Source organism: Salvia miltiorrhiza, chromosome 3, assembly GCF_028751815.1.
Source record: "Salvia miltiorrhiza cultivar Shanhuang (shh) chromosome 3, IMPLAD_Smil_shh, whole genome shotgun sequence".
Taxonomy (NCBI): Eukaryota; Viridiplantae; Streptophyta; class Magnoliopsida; order Lamiales; family Lamiaceae; genus Salvia; species Salvia miltiorrhiza.
In genome coordinates this window covers 22,013,949-22,032,037 of record NC_080389.1, presented here as the reverse complement: position 1 = coordinate 22,032,037, position 18,089 = coordinate 22,013,949, and the positions used below count along the sequence as shown (strand labels likewise).

The following is an 18,089-nucleotide window of genomic DNA, read 5'->3' as shown; positions in this document are numbered from 1 at the left end:
TATTATTCGCTGAGGTTAGCTGACTGCCCAACTGCTTCCTACTTTAGCTAACCATTTTGAATCTTAATTAGCTTCATAGGTACCTTACCATTATCTATACAATCTCGTACTCGATGGCACTTTATGCGTTGTTGGCCTTGTTTTATGTAGCTTGCAGAGATTTACTTCAGCCATTCAATCCTGTTCCGAAGTTCATCATAATCAAATCTGTAGTATTTCTTACATACTGGCAGGTAAGCTGTAAGCTCAGTATTTCTTACCTATTTTTAAGATGGTGAGTGTCAAAGTTTTGAGCTTTATTTTGTTTCTTTAATGTTATGTATTTTTCTTCGTATATGTCTGCCTTTTAATTAAAAAAATCTCATGTTCTGTTTGCAGTGTGATGTAGTGGACATTTCAGATGATGAGGATTCCTTTTTGCTGGAAAATGATGCTGGAGTTATACCCAAGGATGAGAATTTGGATTATGATTTACCACCGCCGAAAATATTCTCAATGCCAAGGGAGGTATGATTCTCCTTAATAAAATACAGCAAATTCGTTAAGGATTGGGGAAAATCATGTCTTGGTTAAGTTTAATGCTGAAAGAGTGAGATTGATTCCACTACCGTTGTAGCTTCACGACTTGAAGGACATGTTTTCTTCACCTTACATTTCAGGTGAAGAAAACAACGAACTGATACTGGAAGCTCTTTTTTCATATGATGTAAGTGTTAATCCTCGCAAGATAAAAGTGATAAACTACCATATTTTCATACCTCTGGATTTTGGGTTAACATGACACACAAGTTTGTCTTTCACCATGCCATATGTAATTTTCCTTTGAATTAGACTGTTGCCCATTTAAACTCAATCATTTGACTTTTTATCCTTACATCTATCATGTTGATAAGTTATGGCTGACTGCTGGTATTTCTATGAAAGACTTCTTTCCTTTTGCAGCTTATAATGCTTGAATTAGACATGTTTTTCCCAATTGAAGTTAGCCTTTTCCTTTGACTAGGATGCTGAATTGTGCCATGCATATCAACACAGAATTTAGCCTTTTTTGTTTAACTCTGCGTATGAAGTTATGCTGTCCATCCCTAATTGAACAGGCCCTTCAGAAACCAAAGAATGAAGTTCTTGATAATAGTTTTTCTGGGGAATGCAGTGATAGTTTAGCTGGATAACCTATCTCGTGTGCCTCATCATAATGAAAAGTGATGCAGGAGAACCAGTAAAGTACATGGGCTGTGGGGACTGCGAGAATCTCAGTAAAGTACATGGGCTATGGTAGCTTGGGATGGCTTGAGGTCAAAAGACAACCAGAGAATCATAGCAGGTTGATTAACTAGTTCTTGAGGAATTGGTGCTGGAAACATTGTATGATAGATTTTTGTTTTAGCTATAAGGTAGTTGGTATTTTCAATTTTGAATCGAAATATGCAATGATGATGTATACTTGATATTTGGTTCATTTGTATAATAATGTATGAATTTTTTGGATGATATATAATATTGTTAACGTTGATTTTATCATTTTGTCGTTTTATAAAAATTGCAAAATTTAAAAATATACTACAATTATATAAAGTGCAAAAAACTATTATAAAAGGTGCAAAAAATCGTTATGTATTCTAATTAAAGATAACGGTTAAAATCGTTATAAAAACTGCAAAAATCGTTATAAAAAGTGCAAAAAATCGTTATAAAAAGTGCAAAAAACTATAAACTATGATAAAAAAAAAATTAATACATAACGGAAAAATCTTAATACATAACGGTGAAAAACCGTTATGTATTCTATCAAAGATAACGGTTAAAACCGTTATAAAAAGTGCAAAAAACTGTTAACTATGATAAAAAAAAAATTAATACATAACGGAAAAATCTTAATACATAACGGTGAAAAACCGTTATGTATAACCTTTATAGATAACGGATGCGTACTATTATGTATGACACATCGTACCGTTATCTATGCTACTATACATAACAGTTTTGAAACCGTTGTGTATGACGTATAGAATAGATAACACCACTATACACAACGGTTTTTTTGCTCATAGATAACGGATAAAATCCGTTATCTATGAGCGTTTTTCTAGTAGTGATTACGTTTTTTGGAGACAGAGTCACTACACTAACAGTATGCATTTATTTATCTTCGCGTGTTTAAGACCGCGATGAGAATCTTTGAGTCGATGAATTATTATTACTCGAGGTTATAACCAACTTAGCTAAGTTGTGTTATTTAAATTTATCATGATGGAGTTTATTTTCGCATGGTTGCTCAAGTCGTGAATTAATTCCGACTTTAAGGATAATTAAATCTACGGATTTAATTTAAGTATTAGAATGACGAACGAATTAAATCTACGGATTTAAATTAGCATTATCGTTTTTAGCAAACCCGAAACTAGTATTTCTATTACAGAGAAGCCAACACTGAGAGGTTTTAGTTAGATCTTTTATTTAAATCACACGACCACCTCTCTACCTCTCTACATCGGCTACACCTAGGATTAAAAAGGAAAGAAAGAAGGATAAGGATGTGAGCAAGTAGTGCTACGAAAGCAACCCCTTCTCTATGGCCACGGCAGCGGCAACCCTTGCCATTGGCCGAGCAGCCGAAGGGCCGCACTCCACGCCAGCAGCAGCAGCCACGGCAGCAGCCCCATTGGCTGGGCAGCCGAAGGGACTCCCACGCCTCACCTACTGCACACTCCACCTCCACGCCTGCCGAGCTCAGCACGGCAGCAGCAGCAGCAGCCCCTCCATTGGCCGAGCAGCCCAAGGGTCTCCCCTATCCCACGCTAGGCAGGGCTACAGCCGAAGCTCTTCCCCTTAGGCACTCAAGTGCACCTACCAAGCTCCTATATAAACTCTCCTTCAACCCCTTTGTGCCACCCCTTTCTCTTGTTCGGCACTCTGAAAATCCAGCAGCAACAACAAGAGCTCCATCTCTTTCGACGCCTTGCACGGAGAGGAGTAGACCGAGATCTTTACTACCTACGTCCAAGTTTGCACCTCGACGATCGAAAAATGAGAAAGAAACCACCCCCTTCGTCCGACCAAAGCACGCGACAACAAGGTAACTCTCGACCTCTGTTGCTACTCCTTTCAGCATGAATCACACCCTCGCAGAAAGCATGTTTTAGGCTCTAGATACGAACGAACACGAGAAGCATGTTAAGTCACTTTTTCGATAGAACCCACGACTCGAAACCTCGATAAACGACGAGAACTTTAGCTTTAAACGTAGATAAACTTGAACAAGCACAGCATGCTCACGTAGGTAGAGATTAAGGTCTGTTTCCGAGTGAGAATCGAGGCGTAATAAGGACGGAGAACTCTGGTTTTGGAAACTGGAAGTCCTCGTCGTTCTGCCCATAAATACCAGAGAGAGAACTGGAAATTCCAGAGCAGAGCTGGAAATTCCAGAGCAGAGCTGGAAATTCCAGAGCAGAACTGGAAAAAGGGCCAGAGCAGAGCTAGATATCCAGAGCTGACTTCAACAGTCAGAGTTGACTGGCCAGAGCTGACTTTCCAGAGCTAAGTCGCCAGAGATGACTTTCGGAGGCCAGAGCTGACTTTCCAGAGCTAAGTCGCCAGACCTGACTTTCGGAGGCCAGAGCTGACTTTCGGAGGCCAGAGCTGACTTTCCAGAGCTAAGTCGCCAGAGCTGACTTTCGGAGGCCAGAGCTGACTTTCCAGAGCTAAGTCGCCAGAGCTGACTTTTCAGAGCTAACTCAGCCAGAGCTGACTTAGAAGCCAGAGCTGATTTCCAGAGCAGAGAGCGAAGAGACAGAGCAGATCGCGAGAGAGAGAGAGAGATAAGAACTTAGGGTGTTTGAGTTTTATTCATTTTCCCTTTGCCTACACGAAGGGGGAATTATGTTTAAGTGGCAGTTTAGAACACCCTAATGAGAACGAATCAATATAGTTAATTACTTGACTTCATGAGACGAAACCTAGTTGGTTTAAATTGTTTTTAATAACAAGGACTAGTGATAAAATTTCCCTAAGTATTATCTCAGTAAAAAAAAAGGAATATGAGCCATGCATAATTATTTTTACGCATTCTCCTTTACTGAGAATTTTTTTTAAGACAAATGTCTTACCTTATATACTCGCTTTAAAAGGTCAAGTAGGCGAGTAAAAGCTAGTCAGGAGTCACTAAGTTATGACAAAGGTTTGCTTATCAGGTGGGCATTACTTTCATATATATCAAACACTACTAGAAAAATGCTCATAGATAACGGATTTTATCCGTTATCTATGAGCAAAAAACCGTTGTGTATAGTGGTGTTATCTATGATACGTATCATAGACAACGGTTTAAAAACCGTTATGTATGTGAGAATAGATAACGGTACGAGACGCTCATACATAACGGTATGAAACCGTTATCTATAATGATTATACATAACGGTTTATACCGTTATGTATGAGGATTTTTCCGTTATGTTTTGTATTTTTTTTGTTTTTTTTCTTATCATAGTTAACAGTTTTTTTTCTATACATAACGGTATGAAACCGTTATCTATAATGATTATACATAACGGTTTATACCGTTAAACCGTTATGTATGAGGATTTTTCCGTTATGTTTTGTATTTTTTTGTTTTTTTTCCTATCATAGTTAACAGTTTTTTTTCTATACATAACGGTATGAAACCGTTATCTATAATGATTATACATAACGGTTTATTACCGTTATATATGAGAATTTGTCCGTTATTTTGTATTTTTTTTTGTTTTTTTCCATCATAGTTAACAGTTTTTTTACTTCTTATAACGGTTTTTGCACCTTTTATAACAGTTTTTTTGCACTTTATATAATTGTAGTATATTTTTAAATTTTGCAATTTTTATAAAACGACAAAATGATAAAATCAACAATAACAATATTATATATCATCCAAAATATTCATACATTATCATCCAAATATAATGAAAACTTCACATATATTCTATTTAGCTAGATGTTTAATTAAAAAATATTACAAATGCGCGCAACTTGTTAGACATTTGAAACGACGTTCTCTGCTTCAGCCTTCTCGTTTGTAGTAGTCCTCATAGCTCATCGACTCCCATCTACTTGATCCGCCAAGATGATAAACTCAATCACAATAATGAACTGGAGAATTAAAAAAATCCGGCAACATGTGAGTTACATAAGTAATCTTCAAGATCTCAATGTTCTATCTATATTGTTAAAATGAGAAGAAGATTACCCTGCACCAACACGAGCGAGTTCACCTGCAAAACATAGCCAACCCGAGCTTCTTAAATAAAAGAAATATGAAAGAGATATTTCAACTCTGCTCTCTCTCACAACGTTACATATATACCGTATAGTTGAATATAGTCCGAGGGAATGAAGAAGGGAATAACTGAAACATCAATTACTTAGCAAAAACATAAATTAAGAAAAGCATGTAGCATATTAATATATTAAGAAAAGCATGTAGCATACTGAGTCATGAATGACGTACGGCCAAAAGAATCAAAATTTTCAGACAAAGTTCCATGGAGATGCCTCACAAATAAACTGTTCAACACACAAATTATATGCATCTAAAGATGAGATCAACCTTCATTTGTTTGGAGAAAACGTTCGAATGGAAGCAAATGTGCCATGCTGATACATACATCCGACCATGATACAAGAATGATCTCTCAAGTGCACAAGAATAGCTGTGTTCCACAACCTGACAAAGAGCATTACTGATATCAGCCACTAAATTTACCTAAAGTTGTCCAAAAATATTCAAGCTTTTAAACACTCAACACAAAGAGAGAAGGCATCAATAAGAATATGTTAAATCTAATCATGTCTGTCATATGCAGGGAACAATATCTCATCAGGAAGAAGATTAAAAATTGTTTGCAGTGGCCCAGGTTTTTGATGAACAACTGTAGGTCCTTGTTTATCCAAAGGCCTTCTTCGAGGATTAGTACCAGCATAGCCATTCAAAACCCTAAAAAGAAGTAGATTAAACTATTTCAGGCACCTTATTTAAGGAAATCATTCACAAATAATTTTGTACATGATCAAGATTAGCATTGCCAAAACTGTAAAATTTGAAGTTAAAACCATTCAAACTCCTCCTCCCTTAGTGCTATGGTAGTAAACTGCTTGGCAATTGTATTTTTAACACAAGCACACAAAGGAAAATAAGACAGTAATAGATTGAACAGGACATGGTCCCTCTATTTGAACCTTGATGATGCTGCCATTTTAAAGCCTGACCAATCAAAGCCATCAATCGTGAAGGTGGAACTACTGAAACTTCAGCCGCAACAGCTGAAAATACAGTTGAACGATGCGAGTAAGAGCATACATCACATAAAGAGAAACTAAGACATATAGAAAATTCAAACTCATCAAGGCATAGCTGTCTAATGCTGTTCAATCAATGTAGCGATATTACATTGTTTCGGCTTCCATTGCCAAATAAAAGTGTCCTTGGAAGTATTAGGTATTCAGTTGCAGAGACCGTAGGAGAACTAAGCCCGACTAGTTTGAAGTTTGACTTTAATGTATGTTCAAAGGCAGCACATCTTTCTAATTACAAGTTTAATGCCAACAGCTCAATGTAGATAATTAGACATCAAACACACTTAAATCTCCCAACCAATTACTCAGCAACTAGTTTGAGTATACCTGATCAGTAACTCTGTAAGATGATCTTTTAGGTTATAGCATAAGAAAGGAGCAAATAAAAAACAAACAAACTTCATCGTGGGTGGCACAGCATATAAAACGAATATGATGAAACAAAACTAAACTAAAAAAAAATCAGAATAAAACCTTGGGCTATTTGAGCACGTCTTTTCTCCTTTGTAGAGTCTTGATACACCTGTGAGTATGTAACAGGTATTACTTTAAAAAATTGTGTGAAAATGAAAAAGAAAACCTATGAGAAAAGGCAAACATCACTTTTCACTAGAAATTAGAAAGCAGGTAATTCAAAAAAGTAGCTAAATATCTAATAAAAGACTAAAAACTAATTTAAATAATTGGAAACACAAATTGAAATGATCCACTTGCAAGAAGACACCTATCCTGAAGAAGTTATCCTCAGAGTTGTAAAAGTAACTATATACACAATTCTTGGGTGGAAATATGTCCATATGTATACTTCAAATTCTCATAGGTATGCATGCTTAGGTGAACACGAAGGCCAAATTCAAAGGTAAGAAAGCCTTGATAACAAGGAGCTATCTCATATACCTCATTTGGGTCAAAGTAAGTCCGAACCAGTAGATGCTCAAGCCGTAAGTATCTCTCTGGTTGCTCCTGTTTCATGACACCCATCACCTGGGTTTGCCTTAAAGATGTAATCTGCAGCACCATAAACCAAAGCAAAAATTAAAGTAGCAATTTCTAGTCTTGTCACTAAAAATTCAGAGAACTAAAAGGAGTTAACTTTAAAGCCTACTAGACTATTAGTCTAAGACTCTGATCCACAACTTAATTTTGAAAATTTATCTTTCTTTGATCTTATAACTAACAGAAGATAGTTAAGGGCCGCGTAGATGAGGATATAAATAAATATAGAAATAACATGAAAGACAAACAACACTGTTCGACCCATACAGATATTTAGTTTGTCCACTTGCTTATTAATGTTAGATTTCTACACAATTTCAAATGTATACCTCTGTATGCAAATATTCAACCACCTACTATAATGAATGTAAGAGCTTTACACATAATTCACCTGACTTCTCCAATTATGCAAACAGCAGAGACAAACTCTTGCATTTCAGTATTGTTTCCCGCTAGCAGCTAGCAAAAACACAGTAAAAACATGTTCCACAACAGCTAAATCTTTTAGCGACTTGTATAATTTGGAGCATAGTTTTCATGTGAATTTTAGTACAGGAATCATGCAATTAGAAAGAAGTCATTTCTAGCTAAAGTGCAAATGACTGTTACTCATAAAGGAAGATATCTTTAAACTTTCCAAAAACACAGCCATGCATATCATAACAGGCACAAATAAGCTTTGATAAGCAATTAGTAAAAAAAGTTACTGTATTACCATTCCAGTAGAGCTTGGAATTGCAATGGAGAATTTCTGCTAAAGACACAAGAAACCTGCAATCACTTGCATTTCCTACATTATATTGTTTCCTACATTATTATAACGTAATGGAAATAGTACCTCAGAAGCATTGGTTTTGTGAAATTGATGTGATTCAGTATTAAGTGACTGCTTATACAAGAATGTATGAGAAGAAAAGTACAAGATTCAGGTTAGTGGGGAATCACTTCCACGCCAAAGAAATAATAAGCTTCAGATAAATTAGGGAAAAAGGGAAAAAAATCAATAAATAGTAAACATTAATGCATTGCAAAAGCACCACAAATTATCCAGTAACTAACCAAAAAAACCAAACTTCCAAATCTCACAACTCAATATCTTTAAGCAAAGAAATCAAATAAGACAATTCCTATCAGCTGGAAGTTGCTATCAACAGCCAATTTAGGGCAAGACAACAATCAAACAGGATAAATTGGTTATATGGAAAGTATCGATACCTGGCAACCGAGGAAACCCTTGTAATTGAGAAGGTAGTGGGAGAAGGAAATACAGGCGGGGTCACAAAAGCGGGCGGCACGGAAGTCGGCGACGAAGGCGGAGCGAAGTGAGGAGTCGGTGGGAATATTAAGATGAGCTAGTTGCAGAAATCTGGAGATGTAGAAAAAAATACAAAAAATATAATAAAAAAATTCAGAAAATCTGGCAGCGACGGTGTCTAGCGGAGAATTAGGCGGCGGCGGCGGAGACATAGAAGTGGACGGGATCTCCGGTGAATCGTGGAGTAGGGGGGGAAATTGCGGAGGAGGCGGAGCCTGGGCCGAAGACAACAATTCACGGCGGGGGCGACTAGTAGAGCCGAAGAGAAAGGCAATGAGATGGAAATGACGAGGGAGAGATGCGTAGAGGGTGAGAGCTGGCCTGCCTTGTAGGGCTCCGAAGCATGGTAGCGGCGATTGGAGGAGCGAGGGTGGCGGCGACGAATTAGGGCTATAGATTTGGGGGTGGGTGAGAGGGTAAAAGGTGAGGAGAGAGAGGGAGAGGCGAGGGGTAGGGGCCAGGGGGTCTGGGCAGAGAGGTGACAGGAGAGAGAGACGAACGTAACCACCGCGCCGGAGGCGGTGAGAACCGGTGAAACTGCCTGAGAAGGAAGACCGGGAGAGAGCGGCGGGAGAGCGTAAGATGAGGGAAGAAGAGATAAAAATTCATACCAACAATTATTTACTTCAATTTATTTAAATGATATTAAAAAAAATAATTATACATAACAGATTGAGGCGCTCATATATAACGGTAAAAGCAACCGTTATAAAAACATGCTAATAGATAACGGTCGGCTCAACGGTTTTGTAATACCGTTATGTATGCAACAAATAGATAACGCATAAACATAACGGATTCACTAAAACCGTTATCTATTTCCATGGACAACAGTACATAGATAACGGTTTTTTGTCAAAACCGTTATCTTTTCAAAAAATGCGCTCATACATAACGGTTTTCTAAAAAAAGCGTTATGTATGAAGTGTTATGTATGTGTAATTTTGTAGTAGTGAAATGAGTTTAAATGTTACGTTCAAGCAAGTTATTTCATGACAAAATCTTTGAATGAAAGTTATTTCAAGTATTGTCTTGCCATAAAATGTTTCAGTTTTAGTATGATATCTATCTGCTTTGGCTTTGCCAATGATGTAATCGAATTCGGGTCTTGAGCAGTTGATAGCTATCCTGCCTTGACTAGTGTACACGAGGGACCGTGAGTCATCTAGCGGGTTGGCCGGTTAAGTGTCCGTGAGAGGTGGCCACCTCTCCGGCACATAGTTCCAGATATGATAGATGACGAGAGAACTTAGTCTGCGCAGACGAACTTTAAGTATCACGAAAGAATTTAGTAAGCTTGGGCCTATTTCACGAAAACTCCCTTGCTGTACTGTTTATGATGGCATGACAATTTACAGTTTCATGAAGCATGGTAATGTTTATACTTAGGCATACGTGCCCACTGAGTACTCTCGTACTCAGCCCTGCATATATTTCTAAATGTGCAGGTTGAGCAGTGGCTGATGAAGATGAAGTGAGGAGCGGAGCTTTTGTCATAAGTTGATTGAATAAACTCTTGGATACATGTCTTCATACATGTGATCAGATTATTTCCGCTGCGTATTCTTCAGTAATAAGCCCTTGTCATAAGTTTATTTAATGAACTCTTGGATACATGTCTTCATACATGTGATCAGATTATTTCCGCTGCGTATTCTTCAGTAATAAGCCCTTGTCATAAGTTTATTTAATGAACTCTTGGATACATGTCTCCATACATGTAGTTCAGATATTGTTATTCCGCTGCGTACTCCCGAGTATTATGTCTTTTAAATTAAGTCGGATTCATCCGAACTTACTAGTTATTGAATCTTTGTGGCTAAACATAAGTTATATTATAAATGTCTCCTTCATTGTCAATGATTATGTAGTGACCCGCTCTTTTATCAGTATTTTAATTACAGTATTGTGTGTTAAATTTTATATCTGCCAGTAATTGAAGCGTTTTATGTTTTCATCTATGTTTATGAATTTCGTATTTTGGAGACAGAGTCACTACACTAGCAAGTATGCATTTATTTATCTTCGCGTGTTTAAGACCGCGATGAGAATCCTTGAGTCGATGAATTATTATTTTTCCGAGTTATAACCAACTTAGCTAAGTTGGGTTATTTATCAAGATGGAGTTTATTTCACATTGTTACTTAAGTCGTGAATTATTTCCGACTTTGAAGCTAATTAAATCTACAGATTTAATTTAAGTATTAGAATGACGAACGGATTGAATCTACGGATTTAATTTAGCATTTATCGATGTTAGCAAGCACGAAACCAGTATTTTAATACTGAGAGTGACCGACACTGAAGGATTTTATTTAGATCTTCTCTTAGATCACTTCACCACTCACGCCACCCAATCCCAACGCTTGCCAACGCTACAAGTAAAGAAAAGAAGGAAAATTTAAAAGGGGACAAGAACCATCATGACTTGGCATTGGAACTACCAAATTGCATGCCACAAGGTACCTTCCATTGGTGGCAGCCACCCCCACCCTATCCTACCCCAAATTTTCGTGCATAGCCTCCTCAAAAGCAAGAGTGGCTGCAAACTTTTCTCATTCCATTCATTTTCACTCCAAGAAAGTGCTAAGGCAAGAAAGTGCTCTCACTCTCTTCTCCCCTCTTCATTTTCGTCCCTCCACATCTCCCCCACTCCCAAGACTCTTCTCCCACCATTATCACACTCCATAGAAGCCCTTGAAGCCCCAAGAGGAGTATCAAAGCAAGGGAGAGCATGGGAAAACTAGGGCGTAAAGTTAGAGTGAAGGTTGTGCTTCGAGGGTGAGTTTTCTTTTGTCTTCTCAACTGAAAATACTTTAAGACCACGGATTTTTACTCATATGTGTGCTATATTGTGTGAGGATATGTTTTATGGTCTTGGATGTTTATTTTGGTAGAGTTTATTGGGTGAAAAATCGTGCATGAGGTAAAGCTGCGAATCTGCCATAAGCACACTGCTCCGGCAGTATTTTGCAAGGCGATTTCAGCCGTCCAAACGGTGCCCAAAAATTCCCAAATTAATTATGTATCATATTGTATATGTTTTCTACACTATGGTATAATTTCAGAATTTTTAGAGCTCTTATAATTTATTTATGAATTGTTAAATATCACTGCCCGTCTGGAATGCATTTCTGGTAAACAATCTTTGAGAGACCATAAGTCACGTTTCAATCGGTAAAACCCTTTGAAACATTAATATGATACTCTAGACTCCCTTATCTTTCGTTTTAAGCTGGCCTCACTATTTTTGGATGAGGGAAATGCCCGGTATAATTCTTTGAAGTCTAGTTCTTATTCTGTGTATCCTCCAGTAGGTTGTACAAACCTACGACTTTGAGGTGGCAAAGGCCAACCTAAATCTTTGATTATCAAGCCCATTTTTATATTGAATATCCATTGACATGTTGGGAACTTATTTGTTCATTTGTAGAATTTTTGGTAAAGCCTAAAGTGGCTTTTCTGAATTAATCTTTGAATCTGCCGAACTTGAACTCTTTTTGTGCACTGAACTTTGGATGTTAATATCTCCTAAACCATGAATCGTCTTGGGGTAAATTCAACTGGAGAGTGTCACACTCTCTCCCTAGTTTTCAGATTGACCCTTGGAGTTCTCAGTGGCCTTTGTTAATGGGAGATATGAATTTTTAAAGAAGGCCCATTGACTTGGTTCTAATCTGGAAATCTGAAATTTCCAGATTTTTGCTTGTTAAGTACCCATCTTTGAGTGGGCATATCTTGCTCGTTTGAACTCTGTTTCATTCGATTCAAATTGGAGAATGATCCTTGAAATGTCTAGTTTCCAGAATGTCCTTTGGAGCCTCATTTAGAGATCCGAGGCAGAATTGGTGTCTGTTGCAAAACAGCCCCTTAAGAGCTCAAGTTGTTGAATTATTTTCTAAGTTTGAAAGTTGGTTTTAAAGGATGTTTCATGAAATATTATGTATATGTGCATGACGAGTTTGGGATATGTTTTGTGCAAAGTTTTCATGAAAATGAGTGAGTTAACCTAGATAAGGCATCAAGATAAGCTAACGTATGTAAAATGCATAATCCCTAGTTCGATTTTGCGTTGTAAGTCCGGGAATAGGTTGACCTAGAGATCCCAAGTAGACAACGGTTTTTGTTATCCATGATATGTGCTAAGAGTTAAGAACTCGTCTTGTAGGAATTGGTTCACAGGACGGTACCACCGCTTAAGATCACCTCTCTTCCATACCGAGGATCAGGTAGGCATTACTTTCACTATACGTATATGGAGATCCCTTGCGTGTCGTAGGCCTCTTATACAGATAAATGCATGAGATGATTTAACTGTTAATTTCAGTTTTATATGTCTATCAAAAGAGTTTAATGCTACCTTTGAACAAGTTATTTCGTTACAAAATCTTTGAATTAAAGTTATTTCAAGTATTGTCTTGCCATAAAATGTTTCAGTTTTAGTATGATATCTATCTGCTTTGGCTTTGCCAATGATGTAATCGAATTCGGGTCTTGAGCAGTTGATGGCTATCCTGCCTTGACTAGTGTACACCAATGACCGTGAGTCATCTAGCGGGTTGGCCGGTCAAGTATTCGTGAGAGGTGGCCACCTCTCCGACACACAGTTCCAGATATGATAGAATGCAAGAGAACTTAGTCTGATCAGACGAACTTTAAGAATCACAAATGAATTTAGTAAGCTTGGGCCTATATCACAAAAACTCCCTTGCTGTACTGTTTATGATGGCATGACAATTTACAGTTTTATGATGCATGTATTTTATATTTAGGCATACGTGTCCACTGAGTACTCTCGTACTCAGCCCTGCATATATTTCTAAATGTGCAGGTTGAGCAGTGGCTGATGGAGATGAAGTGAAGAGCGGAGCTTTTGTCATAGGTTAAATGAATGAACTCTTGGATACATGTCTCCATACATGTAATCAGATTATGTTATTCCGCTGCGTACTCTTAGGTTTTATGTTCTTTCAGTTAAGCCAGTTTTATCTGAACCTACAAGTCTGTTCAAGTCTTGTGACTAAACATCAGGTGTATTATAAATTTTCCCTTCTTTAAACAAATTTTAGTTCGATCCTCTATTATTTGTTCACCCCCTTTTTTTCGCCGTCGATAACTGTGTCCTTAGTTACATTTTCCTGGCTTATTTATCCTTAATTAAGTTCGGTCGTGACAGAAACTCCCTTTCTATCGCCGTCGATAACTGTGTCCCTTCGTCGCGGTTTCCCGGCTTAGTTATCCTTAATTAAGTCGAGTAGTGGTCGTGACAGATTAAGTTCGATCCTTCATAATTTTCACACCCCTTTCTATCCCCGCTTCTAATCTTCCTCCCTTCGTCACGGTTTCCCGGCTTAGTTATCCATAATTAGGTTCGGTCGTGACAGAGTGGTATCAGAGAAGTTCGTTTGCTCTGAACCCAAGAGTTATCTATTAGCCTTAGTTTGGATATTAATATAAAAGTGTCGGTCGACAAGAGCTCAGCACTTCATCACATCGTCATGCTCAACAAGAAAGAAAATGGTAATGATTTTCAAACGTTGAAAAGTTCACGTTTCATGAGAATGTACTGATGCTTACATTCAAGATATATGTTTTATTGATTGATTAGATATCTCAATGAACTTAGATACGTTAAGAATGTATGATCACTATTACGAGAAGAACAACAGAAATTAGAAACTCAATTATCTTTCACTATAGCCATAGTGAAGAGCCAAATCAAATGTCACTTGAAGAGACACGAGAATTCAATGAGAAGGTATGCAATGAGATGAAAGGAAAAGTGTCACACACGAGTTAGTGACACGGGCATAGTGTTTCATTCATATTGTTCACGCGAAACAGAACACCGAATCGACTAGTGCCTTATTTGATGATAGATCACGTGAGTCATTGCACGTAGCGACGAGTGCGGCTTATGTAATCAGATAGCTAGCGCGTAATTAGCTAAGCCTCATTTCAGATTTCTTGGTTATTACCAGTTATTGCATGATGAGAACCTTTATGATTAATGTTTGAACCTCAGGGTTAGACTCACATAGAGTCATAACACATTGTGTATGATGTCATAATATTGCGATTAGAACTATTTGGCTTACAGTTTTAGATATTCGAAACCTTTCTGATTAAAGTTACCTATTACGTTACACGTGAGCTTGTTTTAGAACCCATGTTGATTACGATCACCTACTACGAATCGAAGGACGAGATGCGAGGGGAATGAGTTCCCGAAGATGGTTAAGAGTTCAATAAGAGTTAGAAGCATCGACAACGGATCGATATTGAAGTTAAGGAATTGGGATTCTAATGAGACACTGCGAGTATACTCAAGTTAAGTATACATACCTTAGACTATCAGAGACATCGCCCTTGTTAGAACGTATTGGATTAGACATTTAGTTTAGTAAGAAGAATGAAAGTGTTGACTAAGATCATTACATGCCTTAGCATTACGTATGGTGACACATACCCTGTAAAGATGCTCAGAGAAACAAAATCCACTTCCTGATGGAAGGTATGATGATTAAGAAGGTCTTTAGCAAAGGCATGGGTGAGCGCTTCAAATTATATGGTTGCATTTCAAGCGCTATGAGAAGGAACACAAAGTACTAGAAGTACTACATTAAGATCATGTAGAGGAAGATTGTTGAGTAAGGTTGAGCCTACCTTATTTCGCCTATAGAAGATGTTTAGGGATTGCATTAAATTAGGAGGCACACTCCAAGTTTGAGAAGCTCTAGAATATTTTCAAGGACATGTTCAAGATGTTAAGGAGAAGTGGTGATTTTAGACCAAATATACCTTTTGCAGCCAATGAACAAGAGTTACCAAGTTCGGGAAAGTATTTCCGAGTGACTGAGAAGTAGTTGTGTCGGACCTGACCAGTCCACATAGCCAAAATCTCAGTAGTCGTCATATATGGGTCTTTAAACCCATATATTTTAAACCTTCATCTGAAAAGCCAAACGGGTTCAGACTATTAGGTCATTTCGTTTCGACCTTTCAGTCAATTCATTTCTACCCTATGGTCATTTATTTTCAATTGTTTGGCAAATTATTGGAACACTTTGCCTAATTGCCAATTGTGATTTGAATCATTGCGATCCACTAGCTGTTGGTAGATTTTCTGTAACCCAAGGACAAACAGGTATTCATCAGATTAAATCAGTCAGACACGAATGCCTCGACCCAAGGGTCAAGCACGTGATGCTTTTAGACCATCCCGTATGTTTTTAGTAGGATGTTATTCGTGTTTTTTGGAAATGATGGTTGTTCTGATGCGGTTGTATGCCCCTATGTTGGCTTAGTTGTTTTGACTAGTACTAAAACGCTGGTCCACCGGACGTAACGTGACTAAGTTCTTTTGTGATGATTTTTGCTAGACCGCTAGTCCATCACGTGTAGTACCTGGATAGATCAGTAGATCCAGATTCGAATATTGATGTAAAAGTCCTCATCAAGGCAATTTTCCATAACTATTTAGTAACCTCATCGATCTTTTACGGCAAGCTACTTCCGCCAAGTTTTGGAAACGTCCACAACGTTTTTCACGTATCACCACTCAGGAAGTACGTTCACGATCCAAAGCATGTGATCCACTAAGAAGAGATGATCCTTAGCCCAGACTTGAACTATGAAGAAAAACCCTAAGCTTTTTTTTAGTAGAGATATGCAAATTTCGGGACGAAATTTTTGTTAAGAGGGGTAGGATGTAGCGACCCGCTCTTTTATCAGTATTTAATTTCAGTTTTGCATGTTTATTTATCTATCTGCCAGTACATGAAGCACTTTATGTTTTCAACTATGTTCTGAATTACGTTTTTTTGGAGACAGAGTCACTACACTAACAGTATGCATTTATTTATCGTCGCGTGTTTAAGACCGCGATGAGAATCTTTGAGTCGATGAATTATTATTACTCGAGGTTATAACCAACTTAGCTAAGTTGTGTTATTTATCATGATGGAGTTTATTTCCGCATGGTTGCTCAAGTCGTGAATTAATTCCGACTTTAAGGATAATTAAATCTACGGATTTAATTTAAGTATTAGAATGACGAACGAATTAAATCTACGGATTTAAATTAGCATTATCATTTTTAGCAAACCCGGAACTAGTATTTCTATTACAGAGAAGCCAACACTGAGAGGTTTTAGTTAGATCTTTTATTTAAATCACACGACCACCTCTCTACCTCTCTACATCGGCTACACCTAGGATTAAAAAGGAAAGAAAGAAGGATAAGGATGTGAGCAAGGAGTGCTACGAAAGCAACCCCTTCTCTATGGCCACGGCAGCGGCAGCCCTTGCCATTGGCCGAGCAGCCGAAGGGCCGCACTCCACGCCAGCAGCAGCAGCCACGGCAGCAGCCCCATTGGCTAGGCAGCCGAAGGGACTCCCACGCCTCACCTGCTGCACACTCCACCTCCACGCCTGCCGAGCTCAGCACGGCAGCAGCAGCAGCAGCCCCTCCATTGGCCGAGCAGCCCAAGGGTCTCCCCTATCCCACACTAGGCAGGGCTACAGCCGAAGCTCTCCCCCTTAGGCACTCAAGTGCACCTACCAAGCTCCTATATAAACTCCCCTTCAACCCCTTTGTGCCACCCTTTTCTCTTGTTCGGCACTCTGAAAATCCAGCAGCAACAACAAGAGCTCCATCTCTTTCGACGCCTTGCACGGAGAGGAGTAGACCGTGATCTTTACTACCTACGTCCAAGTTTGCACCTCGACGATCGAAAAACGAGAAAGAAACCACCCCCTTCGTCCGACCAAAGCACGCGACAACAAGGTAACTCTTGACCTCTGTTGCTACTCCTTTCAGCATGAATCACACCCTCGCAGAAAGCATGTTTTAGGCTCTAGATACAAACGAACACGAGAAGCATGTTAAGTCACTTTTTCGGTAGAACCCATGACTCGAAACCTCGATAAACGATGAGAACTTTAGCTTTAAACGTAGATAAACTTGAACAAGCACAGCATGCTCACGTAGGTAGAGATTAAGGTCTGTTTCCGAGTGAGAATCGAGGCGTAATAAGGACGGAGAACTCTGGTTTTGGAAACTGGAAGTCCTCATCGTTCTGCCCAGAAATATCAGAGAGAGAACTGGAAATTCCAGAGCAGACCTGGAAATTCCAGAGCAGAGCTGGAAATACCAGAGCAGAGCTGGGGAATACCAGAGCAAAGCTGGAAATTCCAGAGCAGAGCTGGAAATTCCAGAGCAGAACTGGAAAAAGGGCCAGAGCAGAGCTAGATATCCAGAGCTGACTTCAACAGTCAGAGTTGACTGGCCAGAGCTGACTTTCCAGAGCTAAGTCGCCAGAGATGACTTTCGGAGGCCAGAGCTGACTTTCCAGAGCTAAGTCGCAAGACCTGACTTTCGGAGGCCAGAGCTGACTTTCCAGAGCTAAGTCGCCAGAGCTGACTTTCGGAGGCCAGAGCTGACTTTCCA

General features: G+C 38.6%; 1 protein-coding gene and 1 long non-coding RNA gene across 4 annotated transcripts; one reads left to right on the top strand and one right to left on the bottom strand.

Moving 5' to 3' along the window:
- Window positions 1-4,873: 4,873 nt before the first annotated feature.
- On the bottom strand, window positions 4,874-9,362 carry LOC131015613 (uncharacterized). 3 transcript variants are annotated; one of them, XR_009098595.1, is made up of 7 exons: window positions 8,039-8,114; window positions 7,225-7,335; window positions 6,802-6,850; window positions 6,211-6,294; window positions 5,582-5,968; window positions 5,222-5,246; window positions 4,874-5,124 (listed from the first exon to the last, which is right to left on the bottom strand). XR_009098595.1 is itself a non-coding variant. In XM_057944054.1 (7 exons), the coding sequence occupies exons 1-5, from the start codon at window positions 8,788-8,790 to the stop codon at window positions 5,667-5,669; spliced, it is 528 nt and encodes a 175-aa protein (XP_057800037.1). In that variant the 5' UTR covers window positions 8,791-9,362; the 3' UTR covers window positions 4,874-5,124; window positions 5,222-5,246; window positions 5,582-5,666. The 3 variants fall into 3 exon arrangements, 2 of the variants coding, with proteins under 2 accessions (XP_057800037.1, XP_057800038.1); XM_057944054.1 differs by lacking the exon at window positions 8,039-8,114 and adding an exon at window positions 8,539-9,362 and having other exon boundaries at window positions 5,582-5,698; XM_057944055.1 differs by lacking the exon at window positions 8,039-8,114 and adding an exon at window positions 8,539-9,361.
- Window positions 9,363-11,195: 1,833 nt separating this feature from the next.
- On the top strand, window positions 11,196-13,717 carry LOC131015612 (uncharacterized). Its single transcript, XR_009098594.1, has 3 exons — window positions 11,196-11,419; window positions 12,807-12,867; window positions 13,470-13,717. It is a non-coding gene; the product is annotated as an uncharacterized LOC131015612 (long non-coding RNA).
- The last annotated feature ends 4,372 nt before the right edge of the window (window positions 13,718-18,089 follow it).

Excerpts from the sequence above, each read along its gene's own strand:
- LOC131015613 (XM_057944054.1), bottom strand. The coding sequence starts at position 8,790 with ATGTCTCCGCCGCCGCCGCCTAATTCTCCGCTAGACACCGTCGCTGCC. Across the intron at positions 7,336-8,538 it reads AGGGTTTCCTCGGTTGCCAG|ATTACATCTTTAAGGCAAAC; the intron begins GTATCGATACTT and ends ATGGTGCTGCAG. Across the intron at positions 5,699-6,210 it reads AAAATGGCAGCATCATCAAG|GTTGTGGAACACAGCTATTC; the intron begins GTTCAAATAGAG and ends GCTCTTTGTCAG.